Source organism: Panthera onca, chromosome B4 (genome assembly GCF_046562875.1).
Source record: "Panthera onca isolate mPanOnc1 chromosome B4, mPanOnc1 haplotype 2, whole genome shotgun sequence".
Lineage (NCBI taxonomy): Eukaryota > Metazoa > Chordata > Mammalia > Carnivora > Felidae > Panthera > Panthera onca.
The window spans coordinates 14,453,266-14,470,026 of NC_138345.1; the positions used below are offsets into that span (position 1 = coordinate 14,453,266).

At 37.1% G+C, this 16,761-nt stretch overlaps 1 protein-coding gene across 5 annotated transcripts in view; it reads right to left on the minus strand.

Moving 5' to 3' along the window:
- Positions 1 to 16,761, minus strand: part of MINDY3 (MINDY lysine 48 deubiquitinase 3) — a 95,962-nt gene that overhangs the window by 19,571 nt on the left and 59,630 nt on the right. For 4 of the 5 annotated variants that reach the window (XM_078450388.2, XM_078450387.2, XM_078450390.2 and 1 more), the window contains one exon: positions 12,419 to 12,491. In XM_078450388.2, the coding sequence (XP_078306514.1) occupies positions 12,419 to 12,491 (73 nt within the window). Of the gene's footprint in view, positions 1 to 3,763; positions 4,021 to 12,418; positions 12,492 to 16,761 lie in introns of those variants that run through there. The other variant, XM_060659247.3, reaches the window with a different exon arrangement.

Consider the following 16,761-nt stretch of genomic DNA (forward strand, 5'->3'; position numbering starts at 1 on the left):
TCCTTTTTTTCCATTTTTCTCCACATCCTTGCCTACGCTTTTTTCTTGTGTTTTTGCTACTAGAGGGGATATCTTATCATGATTTTGATTTGCACTTACCACATATACATTTCAACTAATGTGACATTGAGCATATTTTCATGTTGTCTGTTGGCCCCCTATAGGTCTTCTTTGGGAAGATGTGTATAGAGGTGTTCTGCTCATTTTAAAATTGGGATTTTTTTGGGGGGGTGTTGAGTTGTGGGAGTTCTTTTAATATTTTAGATAATAACCCCTTATTAGATATATGACTTGCAAATATCTTCTCTCATTTGGTGCTTGCCTCTGTGTTTTGTTGGTTTCCTTTGCTGTGTAAAAATTTTCTAGTTTGATGGGAGTCCCAACAGATTTTAATTTGTTTCCCTTGAGGAGACAAATCCAGAAAAAATATTGCTGAGGTTGATCTCCAAATTACTGCCTATGTGTGTTTTTTTAAAAATTTCTAATTAAAAAAAATTTTTTTTAAGAGTTTATAGTTTCAGGTCTGACATTAAGCCTTTAATCTATTTTGAGTTTGTTTTTGTGTAGGGTGTAAGAAAGTGGTCCAGTTTTTCTAGCACCATTTATTGGAGAGACTGTCTTTTCCTTGTATATTCTTGCCTCTTCTGTCACAGATCAATTGACCATATACCATAGGTTTATTTCTGGGCTCTCTGTCCTGTGATATTGATCTGTGTGCCATACCATAATCGTTTTGATTACCATAGCTTTGTAGTACATCTTGAGACCTGGAATTGTGATACCTCCAACTCTGTTCATCATTTTCAAGCTTGCGTTGGCTATTTGGGGCCTTTTGGGGTTCCACACCCATTTTAGGATTTCTGTTCAAGTTCTGTCAAAGCCACTGTTGGTATTTTGATGGGAATTTCAGTGCATCTGTAGATCATTTTGGTAATACGAACAATTTTAACAGTATTCTTCCAATCAAAGAGCATGGTACATCTTTCCATTTATTTGTGTTGTCTTCAATTTCTTTCATCAGTGTCTTGCAGTTTTCAGAGTACAGGTCTTTCGCCTCCTTGGTTAAAATTATATCGAGGTATGTTATTCTATTTGATGTAATTGTAAATGGGCTGGTTCCCTTTCCTTCTTGTGATTTCATTATTAGTGTATAGAGACACAACAGATTTCTGTGTATTGATTTCATATACTGTAACTTTCCTGAATTTATTAATTAGATCTAGTTTTTTGGTGGAGTCGTCATGATTTTCTCCATAAAGTAGTATGTCATCTGAAAACAGTGAATGTTTTACTTCTTCTCTACTAATTTGGATGCCTGTTATCTTTTTCTTGTCCAACTGCTGCAACTGTGACTTCCAGTACTATGTTGAATAAAAGTGGTGAGAGTGGGCATCCTTGTCTTGTTCCTGATCCTAGGGAAAACGTTTCAGCTTTTCACCACTGAGTAGGTCAGCAGTGGGTCTGTCATATATGGCCTTTATTATGTCAAGGTATGTTCCTTCTATATCCACTTTGTTGAGAATTCTATCATGAATGGATGTCGAATTTTGCCAAATGCTTTTTCTGCCATCTATTGAGACAATCATGTATTCTGTTGTGTGTATTAAACCGTGCTTGCAACAAATCCCACTTGATTGTGGTAAATGATCCTTTTAATGTATTTTTCAATTTGGTTGCTAATATTTTGTTGAGGATTTTTGCATCTTAAATTCTCGTTTTTGTTTTTTTTTTTTTTTTTTTGAGTTGTTTAGTATCAGAGTAATACTAGTCCCATAAATTAATTTAAAAGCATTCCTTCCTCTTTTTCATTTTGGAGTAGTATGAGAATGGTAAGTAGTAAGTCTTCTTTAAAGGTTTGGTAGAATTCACCAGTGAAGCCACTGTCCTGCATTTATGCTTCTCACAAGTTCTTTTGTTTTAAAAAAAAAAATTTTTTTTTAATTTATTTTTATTTTTTGAGAGAGGGAGAAAGTGTGTGCAAGTTGGGGAGGGACAGAGGGAGAGAGAAAATCCCAAGCAGGCTGTGGAGCCTGACATGGGGCCTAACCCCACAACCCTAGGATCATGACCTGAGCTGAAATCAAGAGTCAGACACTCAACCAACTGACCCACCCAGGCAGGCGCCCCTTGTTCCAAGTGTTTTGATTAGTGACTCATTGTTGTTTACAGTAATGGGACCGTTCTCAGAAGAAGGTTGTACATTTTTAGGAATTTGTTTCTTCTATGTTAATTTGCCAATTTTTAAATAATAATCACTTGTAATTATTTGTATTTCTATGGTCTCATAACTTCTCATTTCTGGTTTTGTTTGGGCCCTTTCTCTTTATTAGCTTCAGTAAAGGTTTATGAGTTTTGTTTATCTTTTCAAACAACTCAGTCTTGCTTTCACTGATGTGTTCCACTGTTGTTGTTTGTTCTCTATTTCATTTATTTCTGCTCTGATCTTCATAATATCCTTCCTTCTACTAACTTAAGCCTTTATTTATTCCTCTTTTTTAGTTCCTTTAGGTATAAGTTTAGATTATTTATTCAAGATATTTCTTGTTTCTTCAAGTAGGCCTGTATTGAGATATACTTCCTTCTTAGAATTGCTTTTCCTTCATTCCGAAGATTGTGGACCATTGTGTTTTCATTTGTCGACAAGTATTTCTTGATTTCCTCTTGGATTTCATTTTAGCCTCTAGGTGTTTGGGTTTCTCCTATTTGTTTTTTTCTTGTAACTGATTTCTAATTACTTGCTGTGGTAGGAAACGATGGTTCATTCGACTTCAGATGGTTCATTCTTCTTTTATTGAGACTTGTTCTGTGGCCTATCATATGATCAATCTTGGAGAATGTTCCATGTGCACTTGAAAAGAATGTGTGTTCTGCTGTTTTGGGGTAGAGTGTTCTAAACATATCTGTGAAGTCCACCTGGTTGAACATGTTACTCAATGTCACTATTTCCTTGATTTTCTGTGTGGATGATCTAGCCACTGATGTAAGTGGGGTATTAAAGTCTCCTCCTATTATTATTATATTGTCAATTTTGCCCTTGATGTCTGTTAATATTTGCTTTATATAATTAGGTTTTGTTATATTGGGTGCACAGATATTTACAAATCCCATGTCTTCTTCTTGGATGGATCGATTGCTTTATCATTATGTAATGTCCTTTGTCTTGTTATGGCCTTTGTTTTAAAGTCTATTTTGTCTGCTGTAAGTATTGGTACCTAGTTTTTTTTTTTTTTTTTTAACTTCATTTGTATGAAATACTTTTCCAATTCTTCACTTTCAGTCTGTATGTGTTTTCTGAAGGAGTTTCTTGTAGGCAGCATATAGATGGATATTGTCCTTTATCCATTCAGTCACCCTATAGCTTTTGGTTGGAGCATTTAGTCCATTTATGTTAATGTAATTTTTATAGGTATGCTGCCATTTTGTTAATTGTTTTTTGGTTGTTTCTGTAGTTTTCTGTTCCGTTCTTTTCTGGTGGTCTGATGGTTCTCTTTAGTGTTATGTTTGAACTGCTTTCCCTTTGGGTATCTTTGGGTTATCAGAGGGTTCATATACAACATCCTATGTGTGTGGCAGTCTATATTAAGTTGATGATTAAGTTCAAATACATTCTAGAAGCACTAAATATTTACTTCCTCTTTGAGGAAGTTCTCATGGATTTCATCCACTCTTCTCTAAAGTCCTGTTAGTATCTTTATGACCGTTACTTTGAACTCTTTATCAGGTAGATTGCTTACCTCCATTTTGTTTAGCTCTTTTTCTGTAGTTTTGTCTGTTCTTTCATTTGGAACGCAGTCCGCTGTCTCCTCATTTTGTCTGAGTCTCTGTTTCTATGTAGTTGGTAGGTCACTTAAAATTCCAGGTCTTGAAAGGAGTGGTCCTGTGGTGTAGTGCCCTCCTGTTCAGGAGAACCAGGAGTTCCTGGGGTGACCCCTATGTGGATTGCATGTGCCCTAATGTTGTGGCTGAGCAGCGAATCCTGTGGGCACCCTGGTGTGCAGATCTTGTTCCCTGTGCAAGCAACTGAGAGAGAAAGTCATTTTCTGATACCTCGAGGTACTCCGAGATTTTTCTTTTATCCCATATCTTTGGTCACATCAATTTACCTCCAAAACATCTACTTTTTAAAGTTTTGTTATTTTTAAAACTTGTATAAAACATGAACCTGAATACAGTGCACATATCCAAACACTTCCCCCACAAAAGGGATACAAAAAAACCACGAAACTATGAACTTGCTTTAAAGACCATATGTAACACTTTATATAGGTCTGATACCTGATTCATTTTTGGGTCTGAGCACACCTACTGGTGTTTATTTTCATTTCTGAATTTGAGATTATTCATTAAACTGAGCCAAGTAAAGCTTATTTCATCCAGTGGTGGGTAAATATACAGAGGTCAGTTGGTTGTACTTTTCATCTGAAGATTTAGAATGATATGTTTTTGAAAAGTGATGATTATTAAGTCCAAGAGAAAATAAACTAGCATGTTTCTTAAGTTAGAAAAAAGGCAGAGTGGAAGAAGCTAAATCAGAGTCGAGTCACTACTACAAGCACCATTCGATGTATAGAGAGAAAGGATCTCACATTTATAAAGTGGATACTGTGTGTTAAGTACTGGACAAGGTTCTTTCCACAACATTACTCATTTAATCTTCATGATGATTCTAAAAAATAGATGTGGTTATTTTCATTTGATGGATAGGAAAAAAGACTCATCAGACCCAAAAGCAACTAGCCTAAAGCTAGAAAAAAAACTGAATCCATTCAGGAGTTCAAAAGGACTTATTGATTCCACAATGTAGATTTTCCTGTATCGTAATTTACAATGGCATGTCAGGTATGACTTGGTTTTAGTTACACACAAATGCAAAATTGATCAAATTAACCCACCTACAGTGATACAGTGGACGCTCTAGTGATATACATGTGAACTTTTAAAACTTTCTTTGCTAGAAATGTTAGACTCAGACTCAGACTCATAAGGATAATTTGTCTTGTCCTTCTGCATCTTTTCCCAGCACAATCAATTACGTGGAGTGGAGTGATGTCAGCAAGATGGTGTGCGAGGAGGCCCCGAGGCATATCTCCTTCCACTCCCCACAAAAAACAACAAAAGCAGTAAGTAGGTAACCATAAACTTAAGAAAACACCTCAGGCAAAGCTCTAGAGTACAGAGAAGCAGCAGCAGCAACAACCCTGTGGGGTTCAGAATAATGGAGGATGGCCGCATCCAGAAGTACAGCAAACATATTCCCTGGGTCACTCCGTCTCCTAGTCAAGATCAGAGTGCCACCAGGGAGGATCCCCTCTGAGGAAGTTCACTACATGGCATAATGGAAAAGAGGAGAACCCCAGCAAGCCTCACCACGGTGACGTCTGCAGCCTTCGCTTCGCCCGCCTTCAGCAACGTTGATTCCAGTCGAAGGAGCTACCCACAACCCCCCTCACTTTGCGTCTACTTCCAGAGGCTGGAGCTGCTGCTGCAGTGAGCCCTTCAACACCGCTGTCTCACTCCCACAGAGGGGGGCAATAGAGCACTTCACCATATGTGAGATCAGAGGTGCCACAGGTCTGTGTCCCACCTCTGCCCACCGCCCCACCCCCCCAGGTTGCAGCTTTATTCCACCACTACCAGGGTGCCAATGGACACATCATTGCTGGCAAGGGTGCCCTGAGCCATACCCCATGTCCTGGATCACAGCTTTGAACATCACTTCCAGGGCTGTGCTGCCATTGCTCTGAGCCCAGTTCCCCAGGACCTGACATGCAGCTTCAACAGACCACCACTGAGATTGTGCTGCTGACCTGTGACTGCTTCCTGGAGCCCAAGTTGGGACTTTGGCTGACTCTATGCAGGCTATGCTGCTACTGCATTGTGTCATCACAGGGTCTGTGCCACTACTGTGTGACCCAACACTACCTAGTCACCTGAGTGAGCCCCTAAAGCCCAGTTCTGTGGGATATCTGCACACACATGGACCCCAGACACCAGTACCACAGATGCAAGTGCATCTGTGGCCCAGGATCTAGGCACTGTGATAGTTCTACACGTGCCTGATCCTTGGACCCTGATGTTAATAATGCTCTGAGTGCCAGCAGGCAAGACAAAGAGCAGAGAATACCCTCAGCAAGAACTTCCTCCCACAGGCAAAAGGGAAGAACAGAAATATTCCAGCAGCCACAGCCTTTGCCTCTGAGGACCACAACAGCACTACCAGCCACTGCTACCTGTAGGAAACTGTGCAATCTTAGCCACAGAAGATCCCCACGCTATGGTCAATGTCAAACTCAGCCAATGAAGATATACACAGTCTGTACCACTGTGCGGTCTCAAAAATCCACGATGCTGTTTCCCACCTAGGGGGTGCCATAGCAGCCACCTCCAGGTTAAAGTCTTCCTCCAATGAAGCCAGTCCAAAAAGGTGGGAAAAGGTGACTTACAACTTCAAGTGCACAGACATAAATGCAAAGCCATCAGAAACATGAAGAAACAAGAAAAGATAAAACCACCAAAACAGTGTAATTTTCCAGTAACTGACCCCATAGAAATGAGTATCTGCAAGTTACCTGAAAAAGAATTCAAGAGAATTCAGAAAACTCAATGAATTTAGGAAAACAACATGAGAACAAAAAGAAGTTTAACAAAGAAGTATAAACCAAAGAAATGAAATTTTGGAGCTTAAGGATTTAAGAAATGCAATGAAAAAAGCAACAAGTAGCTTGAATAGGCTCAATCAGGCAGAAGAAAGATGGATAGGTCTCTGGATATTATCAAGTCAAAGGAAAATGAAGAAATTAGAATGAAAAAGACTGAGAAATCCCAAATGCATTACACTGTTGGGCATCAACAAGAAAATCAATATATGCATTACGGAAGTTCCAGAGGGAAGAGGGGGGAAAGAAATGAAAACTTCCCAATTCTGGAGAAAGAGATAGCCATTCAGGTAACATGAAGGTCTAAGATCCAAAGACATCTTCACTAAGACATATTATTGTAATCAAACTCACTAAATTCAAAGACAGAGAATTTTGAAAGCAGCAACAGAAAAAAAAAAAAAAAAGACTCCTCTCACACAATGGAATCTCAAGCCTATCAGCAGGTTTCTCAGCAGAAACCTTACAGGTCAAGAGAGTTTGGGATGCTACATTCAAAGTGCTCAAAAGAAAAAACTGTTAAAGAATACTTTACCCAGCAAAACTGTCATTCACAAAGGAGACAGAGATAAACATATTCCCAGACAAACAAAAGCTGAGGAATTTATCACCATGAGCCTGCCCTATAAGAAATACTGTTTTTTTTTTTCAAGCTGAAATGAAAGGATGCTGAATTAGTAACATGAGAACATAAATAAGTATAAAATTCATTGGTAAATGTGAATATACAGTGAAATTCAGAATCCTCTATTGGAAGTGTAATAGAGACTTGTTTATGTCCAACACCTCAAGGAACTAGAAAGAAAAAAATAAATGAAGCCTCAAATTAATGGAAGGGAAAAAAGAACAAGGATCAGAGTGGAAATAAATGAAATAGAAATGAAACAGAAAAGGTGAATGAAACTAAGAGCTGATTTTTTGAAAAGAGACTTGAGAAACCTTTAATAAGACACATCAAGGAAAAAAAAAGGACTCGAATAAAATCAGAATAGAAGATGTGACATCTGATACCACAATCATAGAAATACAAATGATCAGAGGAGACTACTATTAACATTTATATACTAAACAACTGGACAACTGGACAAGAAAAAATGGATAAATTGCTACAAACATACAACAGATCAACTGTGAGTAAAGAGACTGAATCAGTAATCAAAAATCCGGTCAACAGACACAAGTCCAGGACCCGATAGCTTCACTGTGAGTTCTAAATATGTTGAAAGAATACATACCAATTCTTCTCAAACTCTTCCAGAAGCAGAAGAGGCAGGAATACTCCCTAACTCCTTTCATGAAGCCAGGATTATCCTGATATCCAAACTAGACAAAAATGGCACAAGAAAGGAAAATTGCAGGCCAATATCCCTGATTAACACTGATGCAAAAATCTTCAACAAAATATTAGCAAATATTAAACAATACATAAAAGGTACCACATACAACCATCAAGTGGGGTTTATTCCAAGGATGAAAGGATAATTTAAAATACACGAATCAACCAATATGACATACCATATTAACAGAATGCAAGATAAAAAATCATATGATCATCTCAAGAGACGCCAAAAAAGCCTCTGACAAAAATGAACATCCATTCATGATTAAAACTCTCCACATAGTGGATATAAACGGAACTACCTCAACATAATAAAGGCCATGTTTTGTTTTGTTTTGTTTTGTTTTTTTGTTTTTTTAACATTTATTTATTTTTGAGACAGAGAGAGACAGAGCATGAACAGGGGAGGGGCAGAGAGAGAGGGAGACACAGAATCCAAAACAGGCTCCAGGCTCTGAGCGGTCAGCACAGAGCCCGACGCGGGGCTCGAACCCATGGACCGTGAGATCATGACCTGAGCCGAAGTCGGACGCCCAACCGACCAAGCCACCCAGGCGCCCCAATAAAGGCCATGTTTGACTAGCCCACAGCTATTATCACACTTAACAGTGAAAAGCTGAAACCTCTTCCTTTAAGATCAGACAAGACAAGGATATCTACCCTTGCCACTTTCATTCAACACAGTATGAGAAATCCCAGCCAAGCAATTAGGCAAGAGAAAAAAAGGGCATCCAAATTGGGAAGGATGAACTAAACCTGTCACTGTCTACAGAGGACATGACACTATATATTAAAAAAAAAAAAACCACAAAAAAACCCCTAAACACTCCACTAAAAAAGTGGTTAAACAAATTCAGTGAGGTTGCAGAATATAAAAACCTGTTGTACGTCTGTACACTTATAATGAACTATCAGAAAGAGAAATTAAGAAAATAATTCCATGTACTATTATGTAAAAAGAATAAAATAGGCATAAATTTAATAAGGAGGTGAAAGAGCTGTAACTGAAAACTGGAACACATTAATGAAACTGAAAACACAAATAAAAAGAAGGCTATTCTGTGTTTATGGACTGGAAGAATTAATATTGTTAAAATGTCTACACTACCCAAAGCAATCTACAGATTCAATGCAATCCCTATCAAAATACCAATGGCATAGTACACAGAACTAGAATCAACAATTCTAAAATTTCTGCGGAAACACAAAGATCCCAAATACTCAAAGAAATCTTGAGAAAGAAGAAAGCTGGACACATCACACTTCCTGACTGTAAAGTACATTACAAAGTTATAGTAATCAAAACAGTATGATATTGGCATAAAAAAAGACACATAATTCAATGGAACAGAGACCTGAAACTATAAACGGTCAATTAATAACAAAGGAATCAAGACATACAAGGAGGAAAGGACAGCCTCTTCTATGAATGGTATTGGGAAATGTGGAAAGCTACATGCAAAAGAATAGAACTGGACCACTATCTTATACCATACATAAAAATTTAATCCATTTAATACTAGAATATAATATCAGGTTTTCTAATAAAAGTTTTATGTTTTCTAAGTGGTAAGCTTCAAGACACGTCTTGGCTATGACTTTCTGAATTTAACCCCAAAGGAAAGGCAACAAAATCAAATGTACATAAAACTAAAACGCTACACAGTGAATGAAATAATCAACGAAATGAAAAGTCAACCTACCAAATAGGAGAAAATATTTGCAAATGATGTATCTGATAAGGGGTTATTATCCAAAATACATAAAGAACTCATACAACTCAACAGCAAAAAACCCACACAATATTTTTAAAATATGGGTAGAGGATCTGGATAGACATTTCTCTAAAGTGGATATAAAGATGGCCAACAGGTACATGAAAGGTACCACTAGTCATCAGGGAAATGCAAATCAAAACTACCATGAGATATCACTTCACACTTTTTGAATGGCTAGTATCAAAAAGACAAGAAATAACAAGTGTTGGCAAGGATGTAGAGAAAAGGGAACATTTATGCACTGTTGGTGGGAATGACAGATGACATTATCATATTTATATTATATATATATGATATAAATATATTAACATAAATATAAAACCCTAAAAACTCCATTAAACCACTGCTAGAACTAATCAATTATTTCAGTAAATTTGCAGGATACAAAATCAACATACTAACATCAGTTGCATTTCTATACATCAATGGACTACCTGAAAGAAAAATTAAGAAAGCAATCCCACTTACAACAGCAATGAAAACAATGAAATACTTAGAAATAAGTTTAACCACAGAGATGTAAGACTTATACACCAAAAACTGAGACACTGATGAGAGACTGAAGACTAACAAATAATGGAAAGATACCCTATATACTTGGATTGGCAGAGTATCGTGAAAATGTCCATAGTATCCAAAGCAATCTATAGGTTTCATGCAATCCTTATCAACATTCCAATGGAATTTTTCACAGATGGAAAAATTATTTTGGAACCACAGAAGACCCCACGTAGCCAAAGCAATCCTGGGAAAGAGAAATAAAGCTGGAGGCATCATGCCACTCGATTTCAACCTGCATTACACAGCTACAATAATCAAAGGAGTACGGCTCTGGCATAAAAACAGGCACATAGACCAGTTTAACAGAATGGAGAGCCCAGATGTGAACCCATGCACATATGGTTGACTAATTTTTCACAAGGGTGCCAGAAACATACAGTGAAGAAAGGATAGTCTCTTCAATAGATGGTTTTGGAAAAACTGGATAGCCACATGAAATGGATATGAAATGAAACCAGATCCCTTACACCACACAAAATTAACTTGAAATGGATCAGAGACTTAAATGTAAGATCTGAAACCGTAAAACTCCTATAAGAAAACATAGGAAAAAAGATCCTCATCACTGGTCTTGCCAGTGATTTCTTGATTAAGACACCAAAACACAAGCAATAAAAACTAAAACAAGTGGGGCTATATTAAATTAACAAGCCTCTGCAGAGCAAAGCAATAAACTGAAAAGGCAACCTATAGAACAGGAGAAGATCTTTGCAAACCATCTATCTGATAAGGGGCTAATACCCACAACATTAAGAATTCAAGGAATTTAATAGCAAAAAAGAAAATAACCCAACTAAAAATGGGCCATGGGTCTGAATAGACATGTTCTAAAGACAACATACAAACAGACAACAGGCATATGAAAAGATGTTCAATATTACTAACCATAAGGACAGTGAAATTCAAAACTACAATGAGGTATCATCTCACACTTGTTAAGATGGCTTTTATCAAAGAGATGAGATAAATGTTGGTGAGTATGTGGAGAGAACAGCACCTCTATACACTGTTGGTGAAAATATAAAACAGTAACCCATTAAAAAATAGTATGGAGTTCCTTAAAAAATTAAAAACAGAACTACCATATGATTCGGCAATCCTACTGGTAGGTATTCTCTGAAGGCAGCGAAATCGGTAATTTGAGGAGATATCTGCACAACCCGAGTCACTGCAGCATTATTCACAATAGCCAAGATATGGAAACAACCTAAGTGTCCATAGATGGATAAAGAAGATGTGGTTTATATATGCATAAACAATGGAATATTGATTAGCCATGACAACGGAGGAAATCCTACCTTCTATAATAATATGGGTGGACCTTGACGGCATTATACTAAGTGAAGTAAACGAGACAGATAAAAGACAAATGCCGCACAAAGATCGATTCGTGAAACAGTAGAATGGTGGTTACAGGGGCTGGGAAGGGTAGATTAATTGGGGAGATGTTTAAGAAGTTACTTGCAACTAGTAGATAAATGAGTTCGGGAGAGCTAATGCAAAGCATAGTGATTATAGTACAAAATTCTATACTATGCTACAAGACTAGATCTTAATTGTTTTCACCAAAGAAAAATTATAACTATGTGACATGACAGAGGTGTCAGTTAATGGTACTGTAGTAATCATTTTGTAATATATAAATTATAAAAGCAACACTTGGTATACCTTAAACTTACAGAATATTATTTGTCAATTTTATTTCAATTTTTAAAAAACACTCTGGAAGACTTACTTAATATTAGTTTGAATAATAAAGGAATACCTTTTCAAAAACCTTGTTCAGAAGGTGGTATTTTCCCGTTTAACACTGACAGAGGTCAAGATTCAAGTAACCATAACTTTGTTACCCCCAAGAAACCTGCAAACCTTCTATTATGCTATGTGAGGATTTGACAATCACTTCAGTATCCTTATTTGTTCCCATTTTGACACTTCCCCTTTAAAATTTTCAAGAAATGCAATCTACATTTCCTTCAACAATCTAAAAACACTTTTGGATAAAACTCAGGTATTAATATATTTCAAATATGTAAAGAGATAAAACACAGCGTCGGTGTTAATAAAATAATAAAATCTTTTACCTTCTGGATCATAGGTTTGAAAAACTCTCCTGGCTTGTTCTGAAGGTGCCTCAGGAGCAACTAAAGCCATGTCCTGAAAAGACAGAAAGCACGCTATCAACCAGCTACAATATCATGACCTTAAAAATAAACAGGACAAATACAAGGCTAGGGTGAGGACACAGGACATCGGGAGTCAGAAGACTTGGGAGTTCTAGTTCTATCAGATGTGTGTGACTAGGTAAGTCACAAACTCTCTGGGCCTTCCTTGTACATTTGAAATTTGAAAAACAGGACAAGTACTTCAGCCATAGGGAATCGTTGTGATCGTGACACTGAAGCTTTATATAAAAGCTCTTGAAAAGTTTAGTATTACAGAGATGAGTCATTACTATAAAATAGAATCTGCAAAAAGCAATGATCTACACATCTTTGTTCAAATAAAAATAAACAGAACTTAAAATATACTCTAGTTTTCAAATACTTAAAAATTAAATCAAGATCTAGGATAGCAAACAATTACATAGAAATGCATTTGAAATTTATTAGTCTAGTAAGCATTTTACATCAATACCTGGCCACAGATCAACAATCAAGTTTTGCATGTCCAGGATTTTAATTTTTCTTAACTCAAAGGAAACATCTAGAAGGCAGATTTCTTTTTCCCATAAAACGAATTCTCTATCATATCTAATTTCTTTACATAGTAAGCCATATTACACTTTATCAAAAATAACCACAAAATTGAGTGTTATCTTGGACCCTTCACAAAACTTTACTCCATATCAACTGTTAGAAAATTCTACTTGACTGACAGAAATGAAGAATCTGGGCCCCAGTTGTCCTCTATTCATAGTGTTGGTCTGAGCCTCTGTCTATAATTGTGTTCACTGACCCAAACCTCCTCAGGGAACAAGTTTCTAACTACCTCATTTTACCTTCTTGAATCCTCTTTAAGAAGTTATGGGATATACAATTTGAAATGCTGTTCCTCTTTGGAAACACATTTTTGTAAGAAATGTACTAATTATCTGTTGTCCTAATCACTCCCCACCCCTGCCGCTTCACCCCAAAGATGAAGGAACAAAGTGTAAGAATCAATTAGAGTAGTTCTTATGAGACTAGGTGCCTCAGTTTATATGGGAACATAAGTCAAATGGGAATGGGAATTAAAACAATTACACATTTTTCAGGTATTAAAGTAAAAAAAAAAAAAATGCTATTTTATAACACAGTCAAATTTGTTCTTTCCCACTTACTAGCCCTTTGCCTGCAGTTTCAATACTACTTTGCAGATGATCTGCATGTCAAGTCGCATGTTTTCATCTGGCCTAACTTTCAATCCTTTCTGATTTCATGATCCAGTCCTTCATTGCTGGATACTTGGATAGTGTCTAATCTTCACTATGAGAAACAGTGCTCTACCGAACAAAGCAGCACATGTAATTTCACACATGTGCAGTTTTATCTGTAGGAGACAGCACGGAGTAGGATTGCTGGGTCAGAGGAAGAATGCACTTGTAATTCTGGTTGATACTGACAGACTCTTGTGTTATGTTTATTTAGCCTATTCAGAACATTAGTTCTTAAAAACGCTTTCCTTTTTATAATATATCACCGGTAAAGCCTTAGAACTATAATTAACTTTGTACTGAAGCTAGGATCCCAGTGTCAGCTCTCAGATTTAGGGAGCAATTACTAACACTGGGGCTATTATTATTATTCCCTAGCTGCTTTTATCACATCCAAACCGTAAGTGTAAAAGTCGCTGCATGTATTTCACTGTAAGCTTTAGTTTCCTTAACTATTTTTTTAAGTCTATTTTTTTTCTTTTTAAAACTTTTTTAAATTTCATTTTCTTAATTTACATCCACATTTTTTAGCATATAGTGCAACAATGATTTCAGGGATTAAGATTCCTTAATGCCCCTTACCCATTTATCCCATCCCCCCTCCCACAACCCCTCCAGTAACCCTGTTTGTTCTCCATATTTAAGAGTCTCTTATGTTTTGTCCCCCCGTTTTTATTTTTGCTTCCCTTCCCTTGTGTTCATCTGTTCTGTGTCTTGAAGTCCTCATATGAGTGAAGTCATGATATTTGTCTTTCTCTAATTTTGCTTAGCATAATACCCTCCAGTTCCACCCACACAGTTGCAAATGGCAAGATTTCATTCTTTTGGATTAATACTCCATTGTATATATATACCACATCTTCTTTATCCATTCATCCATCGATGGACATTTGGGTTTTTCCCATACTTTGGCTATTGTTGATAGTGATGCTATAAACATTGGGGTGCATGTGTCCCTTCAAAACAGCATCCCTGTATCCCTTGGATAAATACCTAATAGTGTAATTGCTGGGTCATAGGGTAGTTCTATTTTTAATTTTTTGAGGAACCTCCATACTGTTTTCCAGAGTGGCTGCACCAGCTTGAATTCCCACCAACAATGCAAAAGAGATCTCTTTCTCTGCATTCTCACCAACATCTGTTGTTGCCTGAGTTGTTAATGTTAGCCATTCTGACAGGTGTGAGGTGGTATCTCATTGTGGTTTTGATTTGTATTTCCCGGATGATGAGTGATGTGGAGCATTTTTTCAAGTGTCTGTTAACCATCTGGATGTCTTCTTTGGAGAAATGTCTATTCATGTCTTTTGCCCATTTTTTCACTGGATTATTTGTTTTCTGGGTGTTGAGTTTGAGAAGTTCTTTATAGATTTGGATACTAACCCTTTATCTGATATGTCATCTGCAAATATCTTCTCCCATTCTGTCGGATGCCTTTTAATTTTGCTGTTTCCTTTGCTGTGCAGAAGCTTTTTATTTTGACGAGGTCCCATTAGTTCATTTTTGCTTTTGTTTCCCTTGCCTCTGGAGACGTGCTGAGTAAGAAGTTGCTGCGGCCAAGATCAGAGAGGTTTTTGCTTGCTTTCTCCTGGAGGATTTTGATAGTTTCCTGTCTTACATTGAGGTCTTTCATCCATTTTGAGATTATTTTTGTGTATGGTGTAAGACAGTGGTCCACATTCATTCTTCTGCATGTCACCGTCCAGTTTTCCCAGCACCACTTGCTGAAGAGACTGCCTTTATTCCATTGGATATTCTTTCCTGCTTTGTCAAACATCAGTTGGCCACATGTTTGTAGGTCCACTTCTGGGTTCTCTATTCTGTTCCATTAATCTGAGTGTCTCTTTTTGTGCCATGCTTAACTATTTCTAACCCTTCTTTTCTTTTTCAATTCTTCCCTTTGGAACGGCTGCTGGGATCCGGGGATTCATCACTGAAATTCTGGCTAAGGAGAAAGTACAGCTCCAGATGAGATTTTATCCAAACATAAACTTGTACGGGCCCAAGATGAGGATACAGTCCTTAAGTTTCTCTTAACCATCTGCTGCATTTCAACCTTTGTTACTAGTAAGTGATGAGGAAAAACTTAAAACGAGGGTTAAAACAGGACTTTGGATTTTCTAAATATAAGTATGATCTAAACAGAGGGAAAGGAAATACTGTTTTTCTTGGTCAATAAATAAACTTTTTAGGGAAGAGGTGGCAGAGAATACATCTGAAGCATTATTTTAATACTCTTAATAAGTGAAGTTTTGGGAAATTACTACTGTTTAGTTATACTAATAAGGAAGATTCTGGTTTCAGCCACAGACAAAAGTTCACATCCAATCCTCTGCATTCAAGGTATCAGAAAATGCAGAAGTATAAAAGAATTAGAAGCGAACCACCTGATACCTTATCTCTAAGTTCCAAGCGCTACAAATGAAAAATATACTATGCTAATGTCAAAAAGATTTAAAACAGGCTTAATCAAAAGCGTGCTGCCTTATCTCTTGCCTTTGGTTATGAACATACAAACCACGTAGGCTTCAGAAAACGTATTATTCTTGTTTGAATAGGCTATATATGCTGGCCTGATACAGAAGATCATCTGAAGCTTGGGCACAACTCCCAGCGTCCTCTGGTTTAACAAATGTTCACTTAGAACAGGGGCTGGTGGTATACTTTTTCTCTAATGGGCCAGGGAGTACATATTCCAGGTCTTGCAGGCCATGTGATCTCAGCAGCAAGACAGCACAGTCAATACATAAACAAATGAGCATGGATATGTTCCAGTAAGTATTTTACAAAAATAGCTCATGGCTTGATTTGCCCTGTGGGCCAGTTTGCTAACCCATGATGTATTATTTCCTCAAATGCACCGACACTTATTAAATACGCCTTCTTTCCAACACATCTGGGGGTATAAAGAAGTCTTAGTACCTTAATGGGTTTCATAAAGAAGATAATTCTGGCTCTCATCTGAAAGAGAAAAGAGGGTAGGGAACCCTTGCTGGGAGGAATTAAGAGCCATGG